Here is a 27,677-nt window from a genome sequence, read left to right on the forward strand (position 1 = left end):
ACAAAATACAGTGATCAGTTTACTAGATAAATCTTTATGTTTTTCTAATATCTACCACCTTTATCTGAAATCCTCACTCTTCCTTCTGTTAGAATCATATACAGAAAAGAAACTACGGGAGCTCAAGAAACAGCCGAGTAAGTTAGAATCTGCATGAAGATGACCAGTTGGAACATTTTTCATAAGATTTAGTCATTGCTTTTTTCATTAATGATAACTCTTTTTCTGTGTAATTGTATTACTGCAGGAATTGTGACTCCTCCCCCTGCTGCTCTCGTCAGACCTGGGACAGTGTACACCTATGAGTGGTCAGTACCTGTGGGTGCTGGTCCCGTACAGGGAGAGGCAGACTGTCTGACTTATCTTTACTATTCTGCGGTGAATCCTATTAAAGACACCACCTCTGGGCTTGTAGGGCCTCTTCTCATCTGTCGACCTGGATCGCTGAAAAAAGGACAACAGGTAAAGGAAGAGAGGGATTAAATCAGATAATTCACATGAAAATTACTTTTGCAAGTTGAGTCCCATTTACTGTGGCATTTTCTGTCCAAATTTTTGGGATTTGGGTGGTGAGATGGTTAGCAAAGTTGCATCACAGTGAGCAGTTTCTGTTTCCATCCTGCTGATCAGCTGTGATCTGTCTGTGTGTTATGTTCAAAGACATCCATGTTGATGGTTTTTGAATTGTCCAAAGGTGTGATCATGAAAGGATGCGCGGTGACTTGTCCATGGTGTACCCCACCTCTTTCCCAGTTCCAGTTGTGACACCCCCAAAAAATGACCCAGTTTATCGGTGAAACCCTAATTTGACAAGTTGTGCTTGTTTTGTCTCTCGTTTCATGTAGAAAAACTATAATAAAGAGTTTCACCTCATGGCCACAGTGTTTGATGAGAACCTCAGCTGGTATTTGGATGAAAATATTAGGACTTTCACCACTGCTCCCAACACTGTCAACAAGGAGGATGAAGGCTTCATGGAGAGCAACAAAATGCATGGTAGATGGAAAAGAAATGTGTCCCAAGGGAAAGAATGATGATCTGGAAAATTCTTTGAAGTGATGATATAAATAACAGTAAAAAAAATACACCAAGGATTTTGACTCTGTGACTCAGAGTTATGACCCAAGTGTTGCGATCAGTTAATATCAGAATTTAAAAGAAAAACATTAGAAAGCATCCAGTTTTTGATAGTTAGGAGCAACTGCTCTAAGCTGTACATCTGCACGTCATCAGCATAAAAATGAAAATCTATTCCATGATTAAGCCTAATTTGGCCAACAAAGATCATGTCTAGGTTTGGTTCAGTTATTCTAACCATACTTTATTAGTAATATAAATGCTCAACTGTTGCAATAATTCAAAGGTTTTTCTGATATGTTGGACCATATTTAACACAAGCCTCGCTTGTTGTATCTCTGTGACTTTCTTTTAGCCATCAATGGGTTTGCCTACAATAACCTCCCAGGCCTGACCATGTGTAAGGGGGATAAAGTCTCATGGCACCTGTCAGGGCTGGGTTCAGAGAGTGACATCGTAAGCCTTTACTTCCAGGGCAACCGCTTCCTCTACCAACAGAACAGACGAGACACCATCAGTGTTTTCCCTCACATCTCACACACTGTCACTATGGAGCCAGACAGCATGGGTATGTTTATTTTTCTCATGATGTTTTATGTCATGAAAACATGACATAAAACATCTGCAGCACACTTAGAAAGACTTTTTGAAAACATTTATTTTTAACTGATAACAGCCATGCGTGATGAGGGTGTGCATCACATGTTATAGTCAGGATACATCAAGAAAACATAATGACATGTAACAGAAAGAATAGCAAAATATATGAAGCATTAGCTCTGCTTAACTCCTACATAGAACTGGCAAGATGACTGAAAATCAGGTTAATTCATTTTTGCATTAATACTTAATACTAAAGGATATGTTACATCAAATGTAATATTTGTGTGGGTTTTAGGACAGTTTGAAGTCGGGTCTGCGACAGTGGATCATTATCGTAATGGAATGCGAGCCAACTACTTGGTGCAAAAGTGCGGTCTGTTTCAGCGTCAGGGAGAGGTTATGCTCCATTCAAAAACTTACTACATCGCTGCCATGGAAATGGACTGGGACTACTCTCCAAACCGCACCTGGGAGGCAGAGATGTTCCATGGGCATGGAGAGAAGTAATACCTACGTAACATAAAAAAAAACTGAGCTACAGTGGAAGCAGAACAGTGCCTTTTGTCATGAAACAGTTGTAAAATATTGACCTTGTTTTTAAAAAACTGAATCCATATATTTATAAAAAGTTCCTTCTGCACTTTAAACCTTATCAATGATTCAAGGTCAAATAAATAATTTCCCTCAGCGTCGTACAGTACATGAGTGTCACGCTGCAGTGTTAGTCAACACTTTAGAGTTATATTTAGAGTCATTACACCATCCTGCTTTCATGAATGTTTACAAGAGCAACATAACGTGTAATTCTGCAGATCAACTTGTCCCAGATAAGCCCAGCATTGCTTGAAGTAGTAAAGCAACAAAGCAACAAAACAGTTATCCTGGTCATTTTAAATTGGTGACTACTTTTTAAATAACAAATTATCTCCTTTTTTTTGCAGTCCTGCCCTTGTCTTTGTAGACCCAAGTGGTGGGTTTATAGGTTCTCGTTACACGAAGGTTGTCTACCGACAGTTCACTAATGACAAATTTACCAAGCAGATGGAAAGAACAGCGGATATGGAACACCTCGGCATTATGGGTGAGCTGTGAGGATAGCAGTGAAATGTGTTAGTTCATGTTTGTCAGTGCAAACTTGCTCTGACAAAAAGGAAATCAGTGTATGTGCAGTAAACATGAATGGATTAGGAAACAACAGACCCCATGGCACAAAGATGTGTGAAAGTTGGTCCTACTGTAGAAATATGATTTTGTGTCTCTAGATGTTAGAGAAATGTTGTATTATTTTATGTATCTAACATCTCTCCTTCTTTTGGCTGGTTTGTTTCTTGATTGTTTTCATTCTTAGTTTATTTTGTGGTCTAATTCAAGTTGTTTTGCATTTCTGCTTATTTTAAACAACCTGTCACATTTTATTTTTCAGTAATGTTTTTCATTTTCTTCTTCACTTAATTTCTTTTTTAAGGTGACTTATTCTGACACAGTTAGTAATAAAACTGAATCCTTTTCTTTTAGGTCCAATGATTCATGCTGATGTGGGTGACAAAGTTAATGTGGTTTTTAAGAATATGGCAACCAGGCCTTATTCTATCCACGCCCACGGTGTTAAGACAGAAAGTCCTGATGTCTACCAAACTAAACCAGGTACAGGAATGTTTTTTAGAATTGGTTTTCAGTTAGTTATCATTATATATTGTTGTATATTGTTTTCTATGTCTTTGTAAATGCTTTTGAGTCTTTAGCTGATTAAGGAAACACAAAATGACAAATTAAAGCATTTGTGGCTTTATTTTTCACAGGGTATTACCATTTAGCTTCACTGAATTGTATGCAGCTTTTTAACATATGTATGAAAGATAAAAATCCTTTAAAAAAAAAACTGTCTGTCACAGGTGAAACTCACACATATACCTGGTATGTCAACAAGAATACGGGACCGACCACGGAGCAAGAGGAGTGCTCTGTTTCTGCATATTACTCCACTGTAGATGTCGCAAAGGTACGCTGATTTAAACTAGAACAAACAAAAACCATGCGCAAGAAGTCCAGCTAACGCAAATGTTTTGTCTTTGCCTGTCAGGACCTTTACAGCGGGCTGATTGGTCCATTAGTGATCTGTCGCCGTAGCTGGGCCAGGTGAGTGTTTCTGATGTTGACGTGTTGACCGAAGACTTTAAGTGATCTTTAACTTTATAATCATTTTTCTTTAAACTTTACATGTTTTACACTGAAACACCATAACTATAACAGAACTGTGTTGATTTCAGGAGTCTTGGACTGAAAAAGGAAGTTGAAGAGTTTGCGCTGCTTTTCATGGTCTTTGATGAGAACGAAAGCTGGTAAGTTTCCACACTTCATTACAGTTACAAATGAAGCAAAGGGTTGTGTCATTGCATCCAACCATGAAACTGTTGTAGAAATTACTACATATTTGCATTATACTTGACTGAGTGCCAAAACGAAAAAAAAATTAGTTAACCTCACAGGTTCAGACCTTATTTCAGCATTTTGTCATCCTCAGAATAATATGTTGTCAATTTTGACTCCTCTATAAACACACATATTGTGCAACAGAGGTTCACAGATGATTAAAATGTGACCTTAATTTTCCTGCAGCATTTTCACTAACAAACACTGAAGACCTCTGTTTAACTTATACTCCAGGTATCTGGATAAAAATATCAAGACACACATACCCAACCCTCGTCCAAACCTGAAGGATGATGAAACCTTTATAGAGAGCAACAAGATGCATGGTGAGATAAGCAAATGCACAAATCACAAACTGCCATTTTGACTGTAGGATCCATTCATAGAAACTCCCTCAGACCAATATGTCCTGGATGTTCTTGAATAAATTAAATGAAAACCCCAGAAATTCACAAAAACTTTGTAATCCTAAAATTCTTCTTCAAATATGTTGCAGGTTTGACCTTGATCATTTTTACTATTCTTTCCAATCTTGAACAAAAACTGATTTATTTATTTTTACTGGATTGGGTTGGAATTTGTGTTGACCATCCAAAAAAAATCCCCCAAAACAGTGAACAGTTATTCCTAAAAATTGTACAGTTATCGACCAAAGAAATAAAAAATCTTTACCTTCAAGACCTATATCTCCACATGATTTAACTTTTTTTTCAACCAAACTTTCTGTGGAGCATTAATTTGGTCCTATTATATTTGTTTATTTTTTTATTTGGTTTTATTCTAAAACAAAGGAGCAATTGATATTTTTAAAGATACTTTAAGAGATTGATTCCCAAATAAACTTTATTTCCTAAGATGCTTTTTCTTACAAGACATTGCAAATAACTGAAACATGGTATATAGTCCACCACTGTTTTCTTATTCCTCACACTTTCTGCTGTAATATTACAGCCAATGGTTTTATTTAATGAGTTAACATTCCCAGTCCTGTGCAACACACCAGTTTATCATTCAGTTCAGGATCATTACACCCTGTAACAGCTTATTTATTTGTTACAAAATAGAGGTTATCTCATATGGACAAAACATTTACTTTAGTTCCTTGCGCAATGCAATTTCAAACTTTTTGGTGCTAATTTCTGATGCCATGAATTATGCAATAAGTACTTTAAAAATGTGAACCGAAAGAAAAGTTGCATCAAGACGGAGAGGTGAGCTTTTATGGAAGGATCCTAAAAGATGTTGTGCTGATATTGTCATGGCTTCTTCTTCATATAAAAAATGTATCAGCTAAACATTTCTTGACAAAGTTTATATGCTGAAATGCTTTTCTGTGTGTTTTTGTGCAGCCATAAATGGTTATGTCTATGGTAACCTGAATGGCTTGAACATGGAGGTGGGTGACAAGGTGTACTGGTACCTGATGGGAATGGGCAATGAAGTGGATATACACACTGTGCACTGGCATGGGCATAGTGTGGAATATAAGGTATATGAAACAAACAAACGAATGCTGCATAGGACGAGCCACACCATTTCTAATAGGATACAAAAATGACCCTCCATTATTCTTTTTATTCTATAGTTGGGTGGAGGTCGTCACCGTGTGGACTCATACGAACTGTTTCCAGCCATCTTCCAGGTAAAACATCAGAAACTCCACTTCAAATTGTTGAGAGAATGAGAGAATTAGTCTTTGTTTTCTCTTTATCTTTTATTTTCCACAGTATATGCTGTATTTCATCTCCTGTAATCCTCTTGAAGGCAACAAATCCAAAATAATTACAAACAAGTGATTCATGTTTTTCTCAAATACAGATGAACGTTTTAGAGACGTTGTCCCAGAGCTTTTACCAGGTTGTGTTTTCTTCTTCTTCCTTTCCAGACAGTAAAGATGCGCCCTCAGTATCCCGGCACTTGGCTGCTCCACTGTCACGTCATCGACCACATTAAAGCTGGAATGGAGACAATGTATACTGTGACTGAAAAAGGTAAGGAAGACAGGAAGACAAATTCAGACATACAGATAAAAATGTTGATGTTGAATATCTTTTTTACCCCTCTTCAACAGCAAAGAGGAACGGCTGAAAAAAGGAGGCTGAACTGCTGAGTAAAATGGATCCAGACAGAAGCAAGCAGAAACTTTAATGTTAATTTCTGTGCCTAATTAGAAGAATGCCCACGTTCGAAAAATATGTTTAAAACTGAATAGCTCCAGGCAGAAACTGAACACAGAATTAATCAGTCATTCTATATTAAAATGTGTGTTTTTAAGTATATGTTTTGATATTTTACAAATGACAGTAACAACTGCCAAACTAATATCAAATATTAATAAATAACATAAAATTTACATGAATTCTTTAGGTTTTGTCTCTGTGTTCTGCAGTGATATGTAGATGTTTTTGATCAATAATCTATCTATCTATCCATACATCCATCCATCCATCCTTGATTTGGTGTAATCATCCAGCTTTTATGTTTTGTGAGTATTTGGAACAAGCTCATCTTTTCTAAATTCTCATTATTCAAAAGAGAGATTTAAAAAGGTTGCGTGCAGCTGAGGTTGTTGTTTGTTGAGGGATAATGTTTGGAGTTGCATTGAAATAAATTATGCAGTATACAACAACAACACCAAAAACATATTTACAACGCTGTGGTTCTAATACTAAACTTCTACAGGTGTGTTCAATAAAATGCCCAAAAGACTTAAGTATGAAGTTGACAACATTTAGGCTGTAGTGTTGCTCTAATCCACCACAAGATGGCAGAAAGGGCATTTAAATGCAAGCAGGAATTTGACAGCAGTAGTTTGACCTGGCAGGTTTACAACAGTGTCAGGTTCATGTGAAGCAGCTCAGATGATGCAGATTGTGGCTGGACAATCCTATCAGGTGTGATGGTTTCATGTCCTATAACCATGTATTCAGTACATATATGGCAATGAACACAGGATATGATACAAAAAATAAACTCCAGTATTTAGTTTTCTATGAAGCTGGCTGATAAGACCCCCTGTGTATTTGTATTGATGACTGTTTTTTGGACAGATATCTGTACTGGGTCTATTTGGACATATCAACAATGTGGATAAACAAGTGAAAAGATATGTACAGGCTGGAAAAAAACTGAGGAAGCAACTTTAACTAGTTATACACAACAAGACTGATGTGAATTCTCTGGAAAATTACCTGCTCTACACACACACATTTTCTAGACTTAATACCAGCGGGTTGGACAGGTAACTTTTGTACCTAGTCAATCTAATATGCCATTTGTATGCAAGCCCAAATGCATATGTAAAAATGTGAGAAGTGTTGTGTAGAAAGAGATGTTAAACACAGAGATCACTTTGTGAGTAAGTGAAGTAAGCAAGTTAAGTGGATTTATTTAGCATCTTTATCAGATAAAAATCATAATGTGCTTCACAATAAAGGTCCTGTGATGGACTGGTGACCTGTACCCTGCCTCTCGCCCAATGACTGCTGGGATACGCTCCTGCCCCCCCACGACCCGACCGATGGATTAAGCAGCTATAGAAAATGGATGGATGGATGGATGGGCTTCACAATAAATACCAAACATGAAATGAAACCATTAAACAATAAAAAGGCAATAAAAGACATAAAAACCTGCAGACTTGATGGTCTGTATGAGGACAAAAAACTAAGACAAAATGCCAAAGCTGCTCTCAAAACAAGGTAGTTTGGTGATGCAGACACCTTAGATACACCAGTTTATTAGATACAACTCAACTCGGATTTTCTCTTCTTTAGAGTTAAATTGCCAGCAATTTAACTCTAAAGAAGAGAAAAGCCAGCAATTTAACTCCAACTGCTGGCAACTGCTGGCAACGTTGTTTGGGAAAACAATCATCACAAGAGTCGTCATATGTCATGCTATTTGTCTGGATTTGTTGTCAGACAGTTTCAGAAAGACAGAACTTCAGATGAGATTTCAGGACAGGTCACGACCTCAACTAGTCTTCACTGTAGTTATTTTTTTCTGTTTTACTTGCAACTGAATGTTTGACTTGTACCTTGTATTTTGTTGCTTGTTGTTGTTTCCTTCTTGATAGCTGTTGGTGTCATGATTCTTTTCTGTGATTTGTGGGCCATCAGATTTAAGACAAAAATAATTCTTCAAACATTCTCTGGTGTTCATGTGTGAAATCAGCTTCAATTAGGCCAGAAAACTAATGACAACATAATTTGATGACAGAGTACTGCTATCACCACTTCTTTGAAAAAAAACATATTAGATGTGCTTTGCTTGGCCACAATAAAACAAATCGAATGCATAAATCAAACATTTCATATCATTAAATGTTAAAGATTGTGTGATTTGAGTGTTCTGAGCTTCACAATGTTTTGTCATTCGATCTTTCCCATGAAAAAACATGCATCTACTCCCAATTTCCATGGACGCTGAAGTACCTTTAACTAAGTATTGTTGTTTCAGTGTCCAGGCAAGAAAAATTATTTGGTTAACATGGTTTACAGAACTCAAGTCTTAAATAAATTCAAGTCATCCCTGTTAGTTTTCTCACTGTACTTTGGTTTTGATTAAGCCTCTGTCTTGGTGCAAGTGGTCCTGACAGCACTTGCATGTGTGTACCAACAGTGTCTCTACAGTAGCGCTGAGCTCCTGTGTACAACCCCAAGTTGTTATACTTTGACAAAAAATAAGTTTAACCTATTTCTACTCAGAACAGATTGTGTTCTCTCGTCTTTTCTGATAGACTTGTGGGAAGTTTGACTTCGCTGCCTCCAAACAAGTAGGATCACATTGAATTGAGATGTACTGTTCGGAAACAAAACCTTTCCTTATTAGACTAAAGGTCGCCACATAGCCAGCACACCAAAACAACATGCATGCTGTTGTTCCAGGAGTCTATAGCTACAGAGAAAATAATTGAAAAAGCAGCTTGGTAAAACAAGCAAAGATGCAATCAGTCATTTCAGATGTTCCAGACTCAGATCATATGTTCAAAATCATTTAGAAATTACATATGCAGTTTGACAGGCTTCTGAAGTTTTTAGGAAGGTTTTTCATTGGTGAAGGAATATGAGATGAATTTTCTGATTTCACCAAATACAGAATCAAACAACAAACACACCCACAAACCTACACACATCAACTGTGTCTCTCAAACACACACTGAGGACAGCAGCCTGCAGTACTTCATTTGCTGGCAATGAAATAGAATTTAGAAGATTCAGACCATGAAATGTGGGCAGTAATAGCAGCTCTGATCTAAACATGCTCAGAATCTCAATTTTGTGGCAACAACTCTGTTCCATTCAGCCAGTGACCTGACACTGGACTACATTTTAGGGTGGCTTTCCCCCAGAATGTTGTTCTTAGTAACTGTGTTGACATAAGCTGATCAGGGCACAGCTGTCCAACTGATGCGGCTCATTTAACGCTGGAGGACAGAATTTTACAAAAAATAAGCGGTAATAAAGTTATACTAGTGGCATATAAGGTTCTGATGTTTGAATCATTATCAGTTTATTTTTTATCCTTCTATTATTGGAGTATAGAGAGGTTAATAATGACTTTATATATAAAAACCCATCATCACATGTATGTTTTTTTTTGCAGGAACACAAAAAACAAAAATACGCCTTCTCACTTCCTCTAACATCACTTGATAAAAGCAATATTGTTATCTTTTGGCAAACCAATAATTCTGCTGGTCAATGCACGAGCACCATGGGGCTCCTAAAAAATGCTGAAATTAACATATAAGTTAAATAAGGACAATTCACAGCCTAAAATAATATACACTAGATTGTACCTTTGACAGATTTAAAGTTAAGTTATCATCTCCTATGAGTATAGCTGCATGTTTTGGCCTATATAAGCATCCTTGTACATTTTGTTGAGTCTCTCTGGCAATTTACAGAAGGATGGTAAATATATTCTTGTTATGGCTCTGCCTGGACTACAGGCCTGTTTCTACTGATTGGCTGCAAGATCAGCATGTTGGAAGCAGATGGCAGGTGGTTCCTGCAGTCGAATCTCTCTCCCATCCCAGTCTCTCTAGGTAGATTTGACATAAGCTTGATAAATGAACACAGGCATAAATTCCAAAAGTAAAATGTAAAGGATTTCTAACCACAGCTCTCCTTTACCCTCGTCTTTCACACCAACAACTCTGGTTTGGCCCAGTTGAGCTCTACAGCATAGTAAGATTAAGAATTTTTAAGCACTTTTCAGTAAAATGGAAAATATTAAACAATAATGTATATGAAACTCACTATATTAATTCCTTGCTCTATTATGAGAATATAACCCCACATAGCCACATGTCAGCAAAAGAAAGTCCTTTCAGGGCTGGTATGAGTCTGGTATGAGCATTACTCGACATTCAAAAGGTATAATCACCCTCAGTGTGTTGGCTGGAGTATTTGGCCTGAAACTATTCTTCCACTGTATCTATGCTTTTGCCCTGTTTTTGTGAAAGTCAGCTGTTGTCAGTTTGAAGCTACAGTGTGCTCAAACAAGTCAAATACTCTTCCTCATTTAGCATTGGAGTCATCACCAGAATTCACATTAAATAAATATATTCAGATTGGGTCAGTATCAACCAAGGAAATGCAGAATACCATTTCTGAACACGTCGAGCCTTGAAGAAGATGGGCTACAGCAGCAGAAGACCACACTGGGTGCCATCCCTGGCAGCTAAGAACAGGAAACTGAGACGACAATTCACACAGGCTCACCAAAATTGGACAATAGAGGATTGGAAAAATGTTGCCTGGTCTGACGAGTCTCGATTATTCTCAAATATAGCTACAACATCAGTTTTTCAAGAAATACCTTGGAAGCTGTATACCTTCAAGCAGAAACTTTGAGGACATCACAATGGTTGCATTTATATGTACATACTATATTAGTAAATATTGTAACTTTATAAATTGCTTGTAGAATCAGAGAAAAATCGAGCACTCAGATCTTTGTATGAGTAAATATAGTAGCTGGAAATAGTCCCAGCGGTTGATATAGCTCAGTCATATGATAATTTGTCTGAAGAGTATCAGAAAGATAACAAGACGGACCCACAGGTCCAAGTGGTGGGACAATATACTTTCTAGATATAACAACTAAATATACACACACCTTGCCTCGTGTACACACTAGCATCACCTGCTGGTTTTCACAGACTTCACTTTCTCAGGTGCTCGGGAGGGTGGTCCTGCAGGTTACTTCTCATCTATCAAGAAGAGTTTGCCAAAGCACATGAAATACATTATACTTATTTAAAAATGTATATAACAAAACCACGTTTTTTTTGGTGCTGGTGTCCTTATTCTTTGTTCAAGTGTCCACATGCTTTTAGCTCTACGGTGAAACTTGGTATGTGGTACAGACATGTAAATGTATGAAAATGTGGCGCATCACCTTGTTCACATGGCAAGCAGTAATTCCTGGAGGATGATTGAAGATGATATAATGATATGAGTATCCCCCCAGAAGAAATGCCAGTGAAGAATTTTGAGTGTTAAGCATATTGGTGCAACAAGTCTAATTAAAAGATTAATTTTAGATAATGGCAAAAAGAGGCAACAAACAAATTGGAGAGATGAGTTTATTTTCACAGGAGTCAATGCCAGATTGCTACCACCGGGGTACATTTTTAAGGCACACAAATATTGATTAATACACTTTTCCCTTTAGGATTTAACTTTGTTATCCAGAGTTACAGTGTGGCAGAATAAGACAGAGAAGGAAATGTCTGGGGTATGCTATACTCCGGCTGGAATTTAAAACCTTCCTTTTTCTTTTTGGTTTTCGGTGCCAACTGGTCATTCTGTCTCAGCTTTAGCTGAGGATATTGATGCATGCAAACATTTCTATCTTCTGTAGTCAAATCTCCTGGTGACAGCCAGACACACAGACACACACACACACACACACAGCTGAGAAAAACAACTCTTGTGTTTCTAGATGACCTTGGGTTTGTTTGTAGCTGTCAAGCTCTGGATCAATGTGCTAAGGAATCATAGGGCTTTGCTCTTAAGATTTTTCAGCTACAATATTCAACAGACCAGGAACCCACATGGATGTGAACATGGAGCTCTTTCAATTGTCTGTTTGAGGACAGAATGGCTAAATGTTCCTTTTTTCAGTGAGTTCCGAATATTCAGACTTAAAAAACTGCTATAGATGACTATGAATCTCTCTTCAAACAGGCCAATATTAATGTAGACCCTGCTTGACAGAAGCATCACCTTGTATCTGCTCAACCCCTCATTAATCTCTGCCAGTTTCTTCAGATATAGTCACTGAGATCAATGACAAACCTCCAGCCTAACTTTGAATAATGAGGAATTCATTGTTACAAACTCTTTAAAGTTAAAAAGTCATAGTCCATTTTTGTCCATTGCACTAAGCTTTCTCAAACTCAATGGGACGTATTTGGTACAGAGGATTTGCCTCTTTAAATCCAGCAAATAAGGCGGGAATATTAGAGAGGATTTGATTAACACTGAGCCGAAGAAATGACCTGAGAGTAGATTTAGTTAAAGCAGGCTATGTGGCTGAGCCAAACGATCTGTCCCATGATTGATTTTATTCGCTCTGTAGATTGTATGTCCATCAACCTGTGTGTCTGGATAACACACTTACATGAGGATATTGAAGTTAGTCTTCTGGTTCTGTATTAGCACAATTAGCTCAAATAACTGCAATCCATTTATTTCAATAAATGCCTGTTGCATAAACTATAACTACTTTATGTGGGGACAAAACAGGCAATAATGTAATGTCACTTAATACATCTACAAAATTAATCATCAATTTCTTGAGATTCTACATGGGATGATTCAAAATGTTTCCTCTTTTCAGCCAACTGCAAATTTCCTTGAACAATAGTCTTGTTCCCATTCAAGTGATTGGAGACAAACACAAATGCCAAACATAAGTATTTTGACCCAACTGCTTTCCAAAGTCATCTTTGTGCCTAAACTTATTCAGATTTTAAACTTAACATCATTGTAAGATTTTTTTGCAGTAAGTATATGTGTTAAATTATTTCTCCTCCAAGCATCTCTTCACAAATTATGTCAACTTTTACCGATTCATTTTTCAGTTGAAATAATTTCCAACAACCCAGGTTTTTTTTGGTGGAAGACAACAACATCAACAACAACAAAAAAATACAATGCATTTGGCAAAATCCCCAGGTTGCTTTCTTAGTTGGAACTCCACAAAGACTGATGCCATCCCCGTGTTTATCACTGGCAAGAAGCAACAAAGTCCTCACTGTACGATGGAAATGACATTTAATCAGGTTTAAATGTTCATCACACAACCTTTGCATAAAGATTAAAATGACAAAGAATTTTACTTTCTGTCGAAACCATCCATGTAAACCCTTTAAAGTGCAAATATAAACTTGAAATATGACAGCAGATTAGCCTTCTATTTTCCCCAAACTAGCTGTAAATGTGTAACCTTGATCTGTTGTTAAGCAATTGATCACATGACAGAACATGTAATAGCTTTGTAACGACAGTGATAGGAATTGCCTCAATAATTACAACCTTCCCTTTTGTCCTTGGTTCATCCCTTGAGGCTCATTTTTTCAATAACACACTCATACTTTTCAGTAACAGTTGTCCTTAAATCAAGAGTAATCCATTGTGGAGGAGTATAGGGAATAATCAAAAGGTTAACTTGCCACGTGAAGCTCTGTGTTTGCTTGTCTCTTGTTTCTATCTGGGCAATCTTTTGATTTAGTTTCTTTCCAAACCACAACACAAAGACATTGTTCAAGTCTACAATACAACAACTGGCATTGAAGCCAACTTTAGTGTCACTAAGCAGTCTTGTAATACAGGCTGTCAAGCTTCTTTCTGTGCGTAATTAGCAAATGCTCCTAAAAAGAATGTCCATATGTGCTGTTGAAACCACTTTAAACACTGATGCTGATGTCTTTTTCAAAATAAGCTCTGTTACATTTGAAATATGAAGAACATTTCTTGAATTCTAACTTGAATTAATAAGAATGATAAGAATAATTTATAAAAATACTAGAAATTAACTGGCCTAAGATAATACAGTTGGACAGTACAATACACAAGTTTTTGAAAAAGCAGATGGCTGTCCCAAAGTCCCCAAATACCATTGCAGAAACCATCAGTTATGGCTCAAATTTAAACTATTGTGGAGATGTGTTTTCATGCACATTTTTGTTCTCAAGACGCTACTTCAAAATATTTCATTTAAAATGAAACAATGAATGAGATGTTACAGTGTCAAGTCTTAGCTTTAAGGAAGAATGACATATTTTCCTTTCAGTTACAAAGAACCAAAAATGTGGAGCGGAACTGACCATCTGATGTTTTGTCAAAAGGTTAACAAACATTTTATTGAGTTATTTAAGACTCTGGAGTACAGTTCTAAAAGAGTACTAATACAATTTCCCCTTTCTGCTAACTACAAACAAACTGACTGAATGAAGGATATAAAGAATTACAACATATCATATCATTGTGGTATTTTTAATCTGAATTGAAATAGATACATTTGATTCAAAGAGGCTGACATCATCTCTGTTTTTCATGTTAATGTTTTGTCAAGATCCTCTGGTTAATCTTGTTTTACTTATGTTAATTGCTTTTTGTAAGCTGCTGTTCTGTGTTTCATGATATTGGCTTTTTCCTTTTATATTGTTTTTAATCAGTTTTCCCTTGAGCGAGTCTTTGTATTCTAATTCTTTTTTTCTGTTATGGATAAGGGTTCTCTGTTGAACTTAATTTGCCTAGAAATTGTCATGTCACCACCTGTTTTCTGTTCCTCATATCACCACCTTTTTTATGTTCCTCATTTACTCACCTGCATCCACTTACCCATTCACACTTCCCAGTATACATACTATGATTATTATTTGTCATGTTTTGCATTTCATCTTCTGTCATGATCTGTGTTTCTGTTTAGTTTCCAGTTTGGCCTTGCCATTTCCTCACCTTCCTCAGTGTCTCTCTGGTCTGGTCATCAGTTCCACTCCCCTCACCTGTGTCATTGTCATCAGCTGCATTCACTCACCAATCACCCTCCTCTGTATTTAATCTCCAGGTTTGTTCAGCTTCATTGCCAGCTCTTCACCATCATCCATGCCATCATTGCACATGTTTATCAGGTTTGGGTTTGTCATAGTCAGTTTTTTTGGTATACCGGCTCAGCTGTGCTTTTTGTTTGGATCGTTTAAATAAATCAAGTTTTCAGTTGGAAATCTACATCCGGGTCCTTCCTTCACCACCACGGCACTCCCTCATTGTGACATTATTAATTTTTTGGTCCTTTGTTGATGCCCTGTTGTAATTGCCTGATTCCTATCAGTTCTGTTTGTAGTTCAGTTCCTTCTGACTGTTATGCTTTAAATTTATTTTGAGAACTTCGTGTTTGAAGTGACTTTTGTTTTGCCTTTTATAAAGTTATTAAAAGTGTTTATTATTTTATGTTTTTTTTCCATGTTTCTTCCATGTTTCTTCCATGTTTAAATCTGTACTTGGGTGCTCACCATATCACAACATGTGAGAGGTATCTTAAATATGAGTGAACACGCAGTGTAACACAAATTAATCAAACATTGAGACCTAGAATCAGTATTTGATACCAATACAAGAATACTATGGATTGCTCTCAAATTAGCCTTTTTCTTTACCTCATTTAAAAAAAACTATTCAGTGATCCACATGGAGACATGTGTATCAGCCAACAGTTTCTTAAAACATTGTTGAAATGCTGATAAGTTTTACTGAATTGTGGGGTTGGATTGTCTAATTCTTTTTTTTGTGACCACATCTAATCTATAATCTTGTATCAGAAGAGCCCACCGCATGAGCTGCTGGTTATGGTTAAACGTGTGAGAGAAATAAAAATGGATGGTGATCCATGTAGACTCTAACAGGCAACAGAAAAAGTATACACCACAGACCCAAGATACACCTCGAAGTGTTGAAGAACCAACAAGCAAGGCTAAACTTCCTGTTTTAGTCATAAAATATTTGATTTGATGTTTGTTAAACTTGCAGAAAAAAAGTAACAAACTGGATGGTTAGCCTCCAACAAGTCCTTATTCAACAGCACTGGCATCAACATATTATTCAGAGGGATGGGATAGATCAGGAGTGGCAAGCATGTGTACGTGGCTAAATTTTTGGATTAAGCAGGTTAGTTAATTGGTGGACAACCGATGAGAAGTTTCACAATTATTGAAGTAGGTATAAGATACCCATTCACCACAGCTTTAGAGTTTATGGGTGGTATCTCCCCCTCCCCCACTTCTCTTCCAAAATAAGCCTTGATGAATTCACACTTTACTTTGTAAAGAAAACCAAAACAAGAATATAACAACACCTAACATAGAAAAAAGTTAGATTGTGATTTGCAGTAGAACTAAAAACGGGAGATGCAAGTCCTTAAAAAACATTTTTCTACATCTTAAAAGACCTTAAAACAGCTCTGCTGACATTCTTTAATAAAAGAAGATAAGTCTTAGCTAACGTGAAGTAAATGCCTGTCTGTTCTGTGCTTGTCTTCTTGGTGTAACGAACCCCTTGGTGGACATATCTGCATGCCAACACATTCAAACCATCTGGCTGCTGGCATCCCCACTGGGTTAAAAGCAGTGAGATGTGCTGTTGAGCATAATACAAATTACTGTAGAGGATGTAATCATCATGCAAAGCTGATCGCAAGAGGCAAAGGGACGGTTTTGTCGGGTTGTGGATACAGTTTGTGAGCAGGTCAAGTTTCCCTGGGGTGGTTAATTAACCACACACACACATGCACACACACTCTCATATTTGTCCACCAATATCTGTTCTGTTATTGATGCTAGTCATATCCCTCCATCCATCAATGTCATGGGTTGTATATCATGAAACTGTTTAATGAAACATAAACAGATGTGGTGGTGTACAATAACATGCCTCTCTGACTTTGACAGTGAATCCTGATGGTTCGAGAGCCGAGCTGCTGCAGCTGAATGGACGGGCAATAACGTACCATAAATAAAACATAATATCTGTCAAGGACCTCCAAAAGGCTCTTTTGCTCTGAAGATATTGAGATGTAAATCATTAATTTCCCCCTCACATCAAAACCTAATTGAGACTCTTTTAAGATGTCCATTATTCATTTTTGGCAAAGCTGTGGTCAAGCTCCAGGCAGGCCGGGATCCAAAGATCAGTGTAATTCCAGTATGAGGAATGACCAAGCAATGCAGTGGACAGAAGTCATTTTCTCTCAAGGTCCTACAAATAATTATGCCACTACTTTCTCTGGCTATCCCTTCATAAGGGCTTCCTTCTAAAGCACAGTTCTATTGAGGGAAAAGTGAAGTAATACTTTCTTTCTAAGAATAATTATGGGCTCTTGAATAGATCCTGGTTTCCAATGCACTGACAGAGCAAAGTTAAGAAAAAATAAGGGTTTGTAACCTCACATGCAAGCAGCAGTGGTTTCCTGACTGAGGGTGTGGGTCACTGCAAGCATAAGTTTCTATGCAAGCCATCAAAAATTAACATAAAGGAAACATAAAACATTATAAATATACAATGGAGATCACTGGTCACATAAACATGATGTTGTAGTTACTGAATGGTCTACAAGGCCATTGTGTCCCAGTTCTGGTAATGATACCAAAATTAAAAGAATTTTGAAAAAGGTCACAAGTTAAAGCCCTATCTCCAAATTCCCACAAATCGAGAACAATCAATTGTTCATTACATTGTTGATGGTAATGAACTTAACCTATTAATGGTCTATGCTGCATATAGAGAGAATTATACAGGAAATCAACAATGGCTGGAGACGGTGCAAGGATCCCATTAAACTTACCTCTTATTTTGGACTTTAAATTTATCATTTTTACAGGAATGACTGCATGTGGAGACTCACAGAGTAGTATCAAACCTGTATGAAAAAAGAAATAACATTACACTTATGCTGGTTAGTACATACAGATGTTTTTTGAGACCTCTCTCTCTACAATTAGACAGCCCATCCATCATCATCCGTTATCTTTGGCACAAAAGTACAGGGAGAGAAATATTGTTGGTAAAACTGTTCTTAGGCTTATTTATCAAAAAGAATAATTAAACTATTTAATGTTATGCTTATGTATCCGTTTTTCTTTAGCTGCTGTAAGCCTGAGTTTGCAAGCATGCAAACATAGAAGAAGTCATGGTGATTTCCTGCCTGTGATACTACCTAGCTCAGCTGCAAGCCTTCACATCAGTGCGAATCAGATCCCAGATATCACTTTGACGGCTGCGAGCTTGACGCCACTCCTGTGCTCATTCACAATCAGCACCTATTCTGTCAGAGTAGCAGCTTCACCCCTCATTGTGTGTGGTTTTGCATTACAAAAAATTGATCAAGATGGTATGTAATAATACGCTTTAATACGACTGACCTGGAAGGATGAGCCTTCATATTAAACACATAAAGCTGATGTTGTGGAGGTTTCAGTATAATTCCCAAGCTTTGTCCTGCTAATCTTTGAGTGACTATTTTTCTGCATGGATACATTTTATCGAAGTGTCTCAGATGTAACTGACAAGAAGGGCTACTACTGTCCTACACATCCTGAAGATAATCTTAACAACTTTCTTTCACTAGTTTGAAAACCTAAAAACCTTCAACACTAAATCTCTTTTGTGCTGGTGGTGTCATACAAAAGTAGTTTAAGTAGTTTAAGTCGTAGTCTTAACAAAATCTCACAAAATGTCACTTTTTCTCCAACATATCTCAGTGGAATTCAAAATTTCACGTCTTTTGCCAGTGATAGCTCTCAATAGGAGATACTTAAGTTTATTTGTGATTATCAAATGAGTGTCTTGGTATCTGTAGTAACTGTAGTACAATCATTTATTCTCCTTGCATTTCACAGGTAATACTAGAAAGACCTGTAACTATAATAAACCGTAAAATCAAAGAATCACACAAACTGACTTGTCCATAAATTTAATCATGAAAAAAGTAAATTGTATATAGGAGTAAAAATAAAAATCCAAATAATCCTAGCTGAAATCTCAACATGACACTTTAAGGTAAAAATGAAAATGAAAATCATCTTGAAATACTAACATTATCTTGTTCACTTGCTGTATAGCACTTTCCTTAAAGAGCTCTGATGGAAGGACTAAAAATTTGAATCATTTGAATCATTGACTTCATGTGAAGTCTTTGTGAAGCTATAATTCTCTAAAGCTTGGTGATCTAAGGAGGAATGTAAGTTGTTAGGCATGAATACAAAAGCAGACATCTAAATTAAGTTATTAATAGTTCACCTAAACTTTTGCTCTGAGAGGGGCAACTTTTACTTGTAACCACTTCCTGCACACAACCCACCAGACCTAAGTCTTTCAGCTTGTCTCTGAAACAAAGAGGATTAGCTCACCTCTGTTCTCCATGATGACCACCTCCTAAAAGGGGACCAGGCTGACTCAGCTGAACTTGCCTTCCTAAGCTCTGATCGCTGCATTGCCTGACAGCAACCACTGAACATGTCATGCAGCAATACAAAAGCTTGTAGAGTTCCTCGTTAGCTTGACACACTGCAATGAGAGGCATGACCGGATTTCTCCAAAAGCAAACACCAAGCATAACGAGTCAAAGTGTATCAGACACTTGAGCATTTCCAGCCTGTATTACTTGAGACAAACACATCAGAGTGGCCAGAGGGACATACAAGGACTGTGGTAACAAACTCATGCTGAGCAGTAGCAGAAGAACAGACTCAGGGCTAATTATAGGACTGCTTAACGTGTTCTTTTTTTTTTTTACATGCATCTGATTTGTTGTCTTTAAACTTGTTGTGCTAAGTTATGTCAGACTCTTGAATGTGGACTAATACTCTTCATCTGTTTGGCCTAGTATCTAATACATGTATCACACAGATTCTATCAAATTTACTAAACAAGACACACAAAGAGGGCTTCAGAGGTCCTGCTCTTCATATGATCTTTTGTCCTGCTGTACCACTTGTATTGAACACACGGAGACAACACAAAGATACAGTCATAAATACACGGCTAACATCTTGTCCCTCATTGTCTAAATTTAAAAGTGATTGTCGCCATTTTGATTGTGCTCGACACAAACACTAATATGTATTTTTATTTCTCTCAAAACATTTATATTTGCATGATCACACCACCATTTAGATTTTTACTTGAAAATGGATTGGATATAATTTTGCACATAGTTTATTAGAATTGCTCACAGTTTATTGTTTGAATAATCATTGACTGGTGATCATTGATAGTGAATTTAATAAATTCTATTGTACTATTAAAAGACTGAGATGCAAGCCTTCACCATCTGTCTTGTTGGTGTCGTATCTGTCTAATACTGGCACAGACAAACAGTCAGACACAAGACAGATACAATTGTTCAGTTGTCAATTCCTGAGCCAGCCAGTGATAGGCTCTCATAAATTGCTTTCATAATTTGATCAACTACTGATAACTGTCCTCGGATACCACTTAAAAATGGTTAATTACGAGACATTCATAAATGCAAATCAATCACAATAAGGAAAACAGAGATACAATAAAAATTCAAGTTTTGCTTCATTGTCTACTGGACCAATCAGGGCTGAGCTTGTTGGTACTGTTTGTTTTAAAAGGATTAAAGCATAAAGCTATCAAAAGGTTTAAAAGTTAATGTTACACAAAAAACTTCCCAAAATAACATTAACACACAAATCCTAATCAATTATTGTAAAGTGCCAGTGGCAGAGTTTGATGCTATTTGCAATACAGCTCTTGTCATTGGAGATCGAAAACACTGTTGTCAGCTTAGCCACGACACACTGTATAATATTTCCTTACTAAAAGCTTATCAATTTTCAAAGGGAAGAATACATGGGATTGCAGTTGCAAGTAAGTGCCTACTGCAGAGCTATTTATTGCAGAACTATAAGAGGTCAAGCTTAAAACAGATTTATTTTTTTTGTTCTGCTTTGACCAAATGATCGAATACAACTAAGAACTGATAACTCTCTGTCTCTTGCTTGTTTTTTAAACCACATTAAACCCAAAAATTTAATTGCCTAGCTTTTGTGCAAACTTATAATAGTACTAGGCTGAAGGAGCTGGAGGAACTTTGAAGATTCAAATCCATTTTTAAAAGTAGCAAATATTTGATCACAAATACAGCTTACTTCTCTGAATATGCACATCATCTCTCTGTACACTCAAGAACAGCATAATGTATGCTATATATTCAGCTAATGTACATCCTCAACCTTCGACTGGTCAGGAGGATGGTCAGCTGTGGTCTCAGAAGAGTTAATTATAAAACCCCTAACAAACAATCTAACATAAACCTGTCAATCTGTCTGCTTGTCTTTCTGATTTGCTGCCTATCTCTCCTCCTCATTAGACGACAAGGTAACTCAAAAGGGCATAAATAAATGTAATACTAAATTCAGACTTTGTTAATAGTAAAATGTTCTTCCGCTGCAGCTGTATATTCAGATGTGTTGATGCATGGGAACGAACCCTACTGTGAGGGCTGAGCCTCTGAAAGCCTCTGTTTAAAGATATTCTGTACAATGGGGAAAAAACACACAGTTTGCCATTCTGCCCCTGTTCTCCACAGCCGTGAGTTGTGTTGCAGCCATTGCTTCACTTCATACCACTTTCTCATTTATATTCACCGAAAACATATGAGGCGGCAAAGTTTTGCTCCAAAACGCTCAAACACGAATAATTTTGTAATTTTGTTGTTCGAAGATGGAGGGTCTTTGGTGTCCTGTCTTGACAAACCAGGCATTAAGATAGCTACATGAATACTGAGGTCTTACACTACATTTGTTACATCTAGACTCAGGTACCAACTGGTGATCTTTTCTGTCCATGGAAAAGTTCCCCAGATATCCTTTACCTAAAATTAGATTTATATGTCCTGATGTATCCTCGACATCCTAATTTCTTTGGGTGTCTGAATTTCCTCTTTTTTGTGGCATCTGGCCAAGATAAATTATGAGTGCACATAGAAAGGCTAGTGTTGGAAAAATGCAATATGAGATATGAGGTAGTGCAGTAATATTCTATCAGAACAAATTCCAACTTTTAAATAACCTTTTCTTTTTTGACACAAGCCTGTTATGTGAAGTTTCTGATGAACCACAGTGGTTCTTACATGACTGATATTTTTGAGCTTCTTCCCCCTGGTTCTTTATTTGCCCACATTTTATAACCATCTTTGAGACTTACTATGATCCCTTCCAAAATCTTCTGCATAAATATGAAGACAGCAACAGATTTTCGTGTCATTCACAAGACACGAAGTGCCAAAATACCTTTTAAATTCACATTTAAATTGAAAGTGAAATTAAAGTACATTTATGTTTGAGCTTGTTTGAATAAATTGCTGCACCTACTTCCTGTTTTCCTGGCAATATAGAATAATAACTTTTATTAACAAGCTAAAAAAGCGGGGTAGTAAGAGGTTCATAAAGTAAGAATAAAAAATACAGAACTTAGTGAAGAACTAAACTTAGCATTAGAGAAACAGACAGAAGAGACGAAGAAAAGGATCTGGCACACACAAAAAAAAAACTTCAAGTATAAAAATGCTGAGGATGAGTAATGACTCAGGTGTTGTCTCATCCAATAGCGATGAGAAGTCCCCCTCTGGGTTTCTTCGCATCAAAAGCATCTGAACAAACAAAACAGCACAAGGACACACAGCAAAGATAATGCCAAGGGCAGAATGGGGTGGTAGTATGTGCATTGTACATTAAGAGAAAACAGAGGACAGAATAGATATAAAGAAACAAACAAAAATGGTGGTGTGAGCTTTGTGATTTTCAGTAATTTCAAACTGGGCTGGCATCTTTTGAATCAACTGATCTTCATTTTTTCAGGCCACACAGTATTGTTGTGGAAGGGCTGTTTGTTTTGGAGAAATTAAAACAAAAGATGAGAAAAAATGTGTGAAATGTTAATTCAGCCATTTGCTTTCTGTCTTCAATGCCGTCTCCCTTCTTGTGCATTCATCCACTTCATTAACAGTTAGTCCAGTTGATGTCTGTCATAGAGAGAAGCATAGAGGAAGTATGACAATGGTGACGGTGTGCAAATGCTGAAAATATGTGACAGTCAGACGTTCACAGAAGCTCCATATGTGCCTGACAGTTGTTTGTTGGCTTGGTGTCTAATATACTTAAAGTAATGCAGAGGTGGCAAACTAGGACCTGGTATGAAAGCAGACGTAAAGCTAATTTCAACAAAATACACAAGGGTGCAAGTCCCACAAAATATATCAGGAAGTAAAGTTTACTTGGATAATAAACATATGACAAAATTTACAATAGAATACAAAACAAAGAAAACAAAAACATGGAACAGAACAAGATCCGTAAACTATAGTACATAAATCCATCTAACTAACTTCTAGAGATCAGAATTAGCCTTTTAATAGGCTGGTAGGCTGTTCAGGGTTTTTCTGACATGTAGATGGTACCTTGCCCCACTTTATTTAGCTTTATGCTGCTAAGGAAATCTTGACCTTTTGAGGACTGAAAAAATATGGGGGTGTCTTTCAGTATGAGCTGACCTTCTGTCCCAGGTTACAAGGTAAACTGCCCATAAAATCTTTTAATGACTCATTCAACAGCAATTGTCGATCACTGACCTTTGGACTAAGGTGGTCTGGTATCAGGTACACTTATGAATCACCTTATGTTCTAACATGGTCATTGTAATGGACAATCCATCCATCCATCCATTTTCTATACCGTCAATCCGTTGGTCGGGTAGCGGGTGGGCTGGAGCCTATCCCAGCAGTCATGGGGCGAAAGGCGGGGTACACCCTGGACAGGTCGCCAGTCCATCACAGGGCCACACAGAGACAAACGAGACAAACAACCATGCACGCTCACACTCACACCTACGGACAATTTAGAGTCACCAATTAACCTAACATGCATGTTTTTGGACAGTGGGAGGAAGCCAGAGTGTAATGGACAATCCATGGCGAGTAAACAAGACACCGCTCAGATTCAACCAGTTCTCCCAGTCACGCCTCTCCAGGTCACTCCATCATTGCCATCATAGGCATTTAAATCCCCCAGAAGAACAATGGAATCTCCAGGTGACATCGCCTCCAGGACACCATCCACATACTCCAAGAAGGTAATCTGAGCTGCTGCTCAGCATGACTATGAATAATTATTGAATGAATAATTCAAAACAAAATTGTTTGGTGATTAGACTGAACACTGGGGATGAACAGAGTTAGGTGGTGGCAGACTTCGGATCAGGCTCCTTGGGTATCAGTAAGAGGAAAAAGGATGAGACGGATTGACTCAAAGTAGGAAGTAAGAAGACCATTGGACCAGAGTAGTTACCAAAGCATTAAGAATGAAGTGAGTTTGACTGTATAGGAAATCAGAGGTGATGCAGAGTAGCAGGATTTATTGTTCTATCAATGATGGCACCAAAGCGATCCCAAAGCCTGATGCTACTTCCACCATGTTTCACAGAGGGGACACGGTGTGGAAGCTGGTATACAGTTTTTCTTTCTCCAAAGATGTTTCTAATTCAAACAAAAATATATTATTCTCATCCAGTCCCCACGATGCTGTCCAAACAGTTTTCTGTCTTTTCCAGTAATTTTTGACAACCTGTAAGTGGACGACAATGTTAATTTTGGAGAGGTGTGGCTGTTCCCTTGCAGCATTATCATGCATGTCATAGTTGTTCAGTGTTCTACTGATGGTGGGCTCATGTTCATTTATGTTAGCTAATGTTAGTAAGGCGTATAATTACTTTGAAGTTACCTCAGGCTCCTTTTTGACCTTACAGACTGTCAAACACCTTGCTCTTTTGTAGCTCTTGGTTAACACTCTGGAGAGTAGTCATTCATGACACAAAGAGCATTAATGCAAATGATGTAAACTGTAACTAATTTGAGAATAAAAAGCACAAATTCCTGCATAAGTCAAGTCAGTTTGACATAACATTTTACCCTGATACTTACTTGACGGTATACTGGAGAGGAAGTTTATTTATTTTATCCATCCATCCATCCATCCATCCATTATCTGCCGCTTGTCCGAGGGTTGGGTCGCGGGGGCAGCAGCTTTAACAGAGAAACCCAGACGTCCCTGTCTATCTGTGTTTATTTATTTTAAATAAACAAAATACCCACTCCTCAGAGTGCCTGAGTGCCTGAGGGTCTCTAACTTGTAATGCTTTAGAGGTAAAAAGCCTCCATCTATACCAGTTTATTCAAGTATTTCGTCAAATGTAGGTATGACTTAGAATATGAAGCTAAACATTGGGTAGAGTAAATTCTGAAGAGCCAGACTGTAATCACGTGCATGTTTAGTCTTGCAGCTGCTGCTACTATCTTCTCCAAGTGTTCCTTGATTTAACTTTTTGGTCTTGGCGGGATTAATTTAAATAATAATAAAAAAAAAAGCTTAATCGGCATGAAAAGCTGGTGAAACAGCAGAATAGTTGGACAAATCCATGCTAAGTAGTCAAAGGGTTTGTTATCCAATTAGGATAATACTTTGTCAGTTTCTTCTTGTTTCCCTGCTTTCATGCTTATCAGAGCGTCCACTGATTAATCTGCCTGCCCACAATGAGAGTTTATCTGTGTTTTAAGGTAATTTCATATTTTGTATGAGGATACAAAGGACGAGTGGACACAACAAGTTTTGTCCTGATCAAACACAAGCACCAGGTAGATAAAATGTTTTAGAGGAATCTTAAGATCACCATATGAGCACTGTAGTTTAAAATAATTTTGTTTTACTGCTGGATCTCTTCCCGTTACATTAATATGTTATTTTTTCTTCATGTGTGGTGGTGGACCTGAACTAATATATGTTTCATTTGTATGTAAAGCTACATCTACATTTTTTTGTACAGAAGATTCATTTTGCTGTTAGAGATAGAAAAACTGATGTTTTAAACAAAAACTAATTGAAAGTAAATGTATTCAAACAATATTTTATCTTAATCAGGAGACAATAAAAACGTGAAGGAAGCATAAATCTCCTCAATTCACAAAATGTCAAGCAAATATTAAAGGCGAAGAAAATATACTTTGGTACAGTGCTACTCAGATATTCATATACTCTTTGTGAGTTTGTGGGGCAGAAATTTCATTAAAACTCTACTAATGAGCTCTGTTCTTTGAAAGAATCCGCCTCTGACATCAGCGCACTGATGTTTTCAAGTTTATTCTCATGGCCAAAAACTTGGCCCGTAATTTGACATGAAAGTGAATGTCCATGATGCACAACTTTCTTTTGAGTCCAGTGTTTGTGTTCTGACTTGCATATAAATACAAATTCAAAGACTCCATGATTGAAAGATAGAGCCAGAACAGAAAGCAGCTTTTGTACTCAACACTGATAAACTTTTTATTTAGTTTTGGGAAGAACATTTTGACCTTGTTTAAAAGATCATTATGCACCTCAGAAAAAAGCAATTTCACTGAAAAAAAGCTGAATGCAGTATTTTTAACAGCATCTCGTGATCTTCAGAAGAAGGAGCTCTTTTGGCAAAGGTCAAATACAGTAATTGATTGGATTGGGGAGCTTTCATTATATCAGCACTAATACAAAGCATGTACAAAGTACAAAGAAATTACTCTCATAGAATAATTTCACATTATCAAGTCCTCTGATATATGATATGGATGATAAGTAAAACATACATCAACAGATACTGCACAAAATTACAAAGCATTCTCTGATATAATATGTACAATACAATTTCAACAAAGCTCAGTGTAGACAGCATACTCTAACTACTGTTCAGAGAAACGCACTAACCTATTCAATAAACTCCAAGGCCTAGGTGGCTGATTCTAACTTCACCTGATCTAGCACAATAACTCTGAAGAGGGAAGGCCTTCACCTTCAGTGGATGCCTATAAATTCACAGATTAACCTCACAAGTGGTCCACACTGTTGCCTTGAAGCTTTTATTCCAAAACATTAACCAAGAGTGTGTTCTTCGTCACTGGAAATTACTCTTCTTACTGCAGCGTCTTTTCAATGGGACTCCACTTTTAGCACATTGAGCACAACAGTAAACAATGCTCACACCTCCCCACAATGCACTTCTCCTCTCATAAGGGGTGCACCATAACCTCATGAAATATGTTTATATTAACTCAAGCAGAGGAGCACATAAATTTTGGAGTCTGAAAGTTATTAAGGTGTGCAAAGTCAGGAGTATATGAGCTATGTAAAACCCTTGTGGAAAATAATAAATAGAATGGTCATAAAAAGTAAGTACAGTCAGCATTATAGTGAAATAGGAGAGACACATACTTTAAATACATTCATATACCTTATTCGTTCTATTTAAATAGATGTAAATATGTGACTAATTATACACAAGCAGATGCAAAAGGCTTTATTTTTATAGTTCACTCACACAGAGACATCTATGGTTTGTTACATGGCAAATACTCTAATTGCGGTGGACAGGAATTAACTGGGGACTTCATGTAATGCAGAAATTTATGTCCAGTAGGGATTATCCAGGACCAAAACTGAAATGTAAAAT

At 37.1% G+C, this 27,677-nt stretch overlaps 1 protein-coding gene across 2 annotated transcripts in view; it reads left to right on the plus strand.

Annotated features, from left to right (window-relative positions):
• cp (ceruloplasmin) overlaps positions 1–27,677 on the plus strand; it is a 442,499-nt gene that overhangs the window by 5,095 nt on the left and 409,727 nt on the right. Inside the window, exons 10-24 of one of the 2 annotated variants that reach the window (XM_072389045.1) lie at positions 93–137; positions 248–462; positions 846–996; positions 1,433–1,645; positions 1,976–2,183; positions 2,622–2,761; positions 3,196–3,324; positions 3,573–3,679; positions 3,761–3,816; positions 3,948–4,019; positions 4,345–4,436; positions 5,460–5,599; positions 5,696–5,752; positions 5,996–6,101; positions 6,182–6,439. In XM_072389045.1, the coding sequence (XP_072245146.1) occupies positions 93–137; positions 248–462; positions 846–996; positions 1,433–1,645; positions 1,976–2,183; positions 2,622–2,761; positions 3,196–3,324; positions 3,573–3,679; positions 3,761–3,816; positions 3,948–4,019; positions 4,345–4,436; positions 5,460–5,599; positions 5,696–5,752; positions 5,996–6,101; positions 6,182–6,198 (1,748 nt within the window). In that variant the 3' untranslated portion in view covers positions 6,199–6,439. Of the gene's footprint in view, positions 1–92; positions 138–247; positions 463–845; positions 997–1,432; positions 1,646–1,975; positions 2,184–2,621; positions 2,762–3,195; positions 3,325–3,572; positions 3,680–3,760; positions 3,817–3,947; positions 4,043–4,344; positions 4,437–5,459; positions 5,600–5,695; positions 5,753–5,995; positions 6,102–6,181; positions 6,440–27,677 lie in introns of those variants that run through there. The other variant, XM_072389046.1, reaches the window with a different exon arrangement.

The sequence above is a fragment of the Leuresthes tenuis genome, unplaced genomic scaffold, assembly GCF_036924035.1.
Source record: "Leuresthes tenuis unplaced genomic scaffold, fLeuTen1.0.hap1 SCAF_7, whole genome shotgun sequence".
Taxonomy (NCBI): domain Eukaryota; kingdom Metazoa; phylum Chordata; class Actinopteri; order Atheriniformes; family Atherinopsidae; genus Leuresthes; species Leuresthes tenuis.